A 1,726-nucleotide genomic window follows, 5' to 3' on the forward strand; every position below is an offset into this window, starting at 1 on the left:
GCAAGGGTGGCCCCGCGGCAGGCTGTGTGGCCCGGGGACCCCCGCGCTGTCAGGCAGTAAGGACGCAGCCGGAAAGGCGAAGCCGGCCCCCTCTGGTGCTCCGCCGCGGAGCCCGTTTCAGCCGTTTTTCACATGGAAAGTGACGGGGACCGTCGTTCTTCTGGAGGAAGCTGCAAGCCTGACCTTGTCTGCGAAAAACACTTGTTTAAATCCAAACTGTCAGAGTCCCTTGTTCAGCTGGCATGCAGTCACCATCAGTGTGCTTTCCCTTTGAATCAAAATGAGCTATGCATCTGGAATACAGTGACTGCTCAGGTAAAACCAGAATATATCCCTTCATAGGCTGCTATTTCAGAAGACGACTTCAAAGGAAGATATTAAAAAAAAATATTTGAGGGTAGTGTAGGACTGTCAGGTTTCACTTTAATGCTGGGAAGATACTAGCATTTGTTATGAGCTTTGTTATTGTGATGAAAATAATATAAACTGTTGTGGTGGGTTGACCCTGGCTGGCAGCTAAACCACCACCTAGTCTCCTGCTCACTCCTTCCCGGGGGGGGGGGGGGGGAAGAGAGAATCAAGCGGGTAACAGTGAGAAGAAGTCACGGGTCGAGATAAAGATAGTTTAACGAGTGAAGGAAAGAGGAGAAAAGAAGTGATACAAAGGCGATCGCTCACCACCTCCTACAAGCAGACCAATCCCCATACAGGGTTCGAGTGACGGTCACCTTAGAAGACAACCCCCCAGTTCCCCAACACCTTCTTCATCCAATACCCCAGCCTTATATACTGAGCATGACATCATATGGTATGGGATATCCCTTTGGTCAGCTGGGGTCAGCGGTCCCGGCTGTGTCCCCTCCCAGTCTTTTGTGTGCCCCCAGCCTACTCGCTGGTGGGGTGGGGAGGGTGGCGGGACAGAGTGGGAAAAAGAGAAAACCTTGATGCTGTGCAAGCAGTGTTTGGCAACAGCCGAAACATTGGTGTGTTATCAACACTGTTTTCATCATAAAATCCAAAGCACTGCACACCATGCAAGCTGCTATGAAGAAAGTTAACTCCGTCCTAGCCAAACCCAGTACAGCTACATTGTAGCCAATGAAGTGATTTTGAAACAATAAAGAAAAAAACAGTTATTGTTTTGTTAATTGCATGTACGTTATCCATTTGCAATTTTGTGTTTCTCATAATCTTAGTTTGAAGTGACTCATTTAACTCTTCTTCATCTACATTTGTCAGCCATTACGTTTGTCAGGACACCATTACTCAATTTCTGCGCTATCGTTTGGAAGTAAAATCAATCCACTTCTTGTCTGCTCTGCTTCTCGTGAACGTGTGGTGGTGTGGAATCTTGATGAATGCACACAGAAGGTGCAAGAAGGTAGAGTATTGTCTATATAATATATACATATTTTATACATATAAAAAAGAAGTGATGCAAAGGCAATCACTCACCACCTCCTACAGGCAGATCAATGCCCAGCCAGTCTCCGAGCAACGGCCACCTTAGAAGACAACCCCCCCAACACCTCCTTTTCTTCCACTACTACTTCTGTAAAAAGGTTGTTATTTCTGAGTAGCATGCATTAGCCACTCAGATTCAGCAGCCCTAACGGTGACAAATAGTGCTTTATTTCTCTGTTGCTCTTCTTGGGCAATGCCAAGCTGAATCAGGCCAGTAGTCTGGACTACTTCTTCCGGACATACCTTCTCAGAAGACCCCGCA

At 46.9% G+C, this 1,726-nt stretch overlaps 1 protein-coding gene across 1 annotated transcript in view; it reads left to right on the forward strand.

The window, feature by feature from the left end:
* The first annotated feature begins 132 nt into the window (after positions 1-132).
* The window catches only part of WDR27 (WD repeat domain 27), a 173,431-nt gene continuing 171,837 nt past the window's right edge, over positions 133-1,726 (forward strand). Inside the window, exons 1-2 of the mRNA XM_009329251.1 lie at positions 133-315; positions 1,240-1,381. Of these exons, the coding sequence (XP_009327526.1) occupies positions 133-315; positions 1,240-1,381 (325 nt within the window). The remainder of the gene's footprint in view (positions 316-1,239; positions 1,382-1,726) is intronic.

This window comes from Pygoscelis adeliae, unplaced genomic scaffold, assembly GCF_000699105.1.
Source record: "Pygoscelis adeliae isolate BGI_AS28 unplaced genomic scaffold, ASM69910v1 Scaffold77, whole genome shotgun sequence".
NCBI classification, from domain to species: domain Eukaryota; kingdom Metazoa; phylum Chordata; class Aves; order Sphenisciformes; family Spheniscidae; genus Pygoscelis; species Pygoscelis adeliae.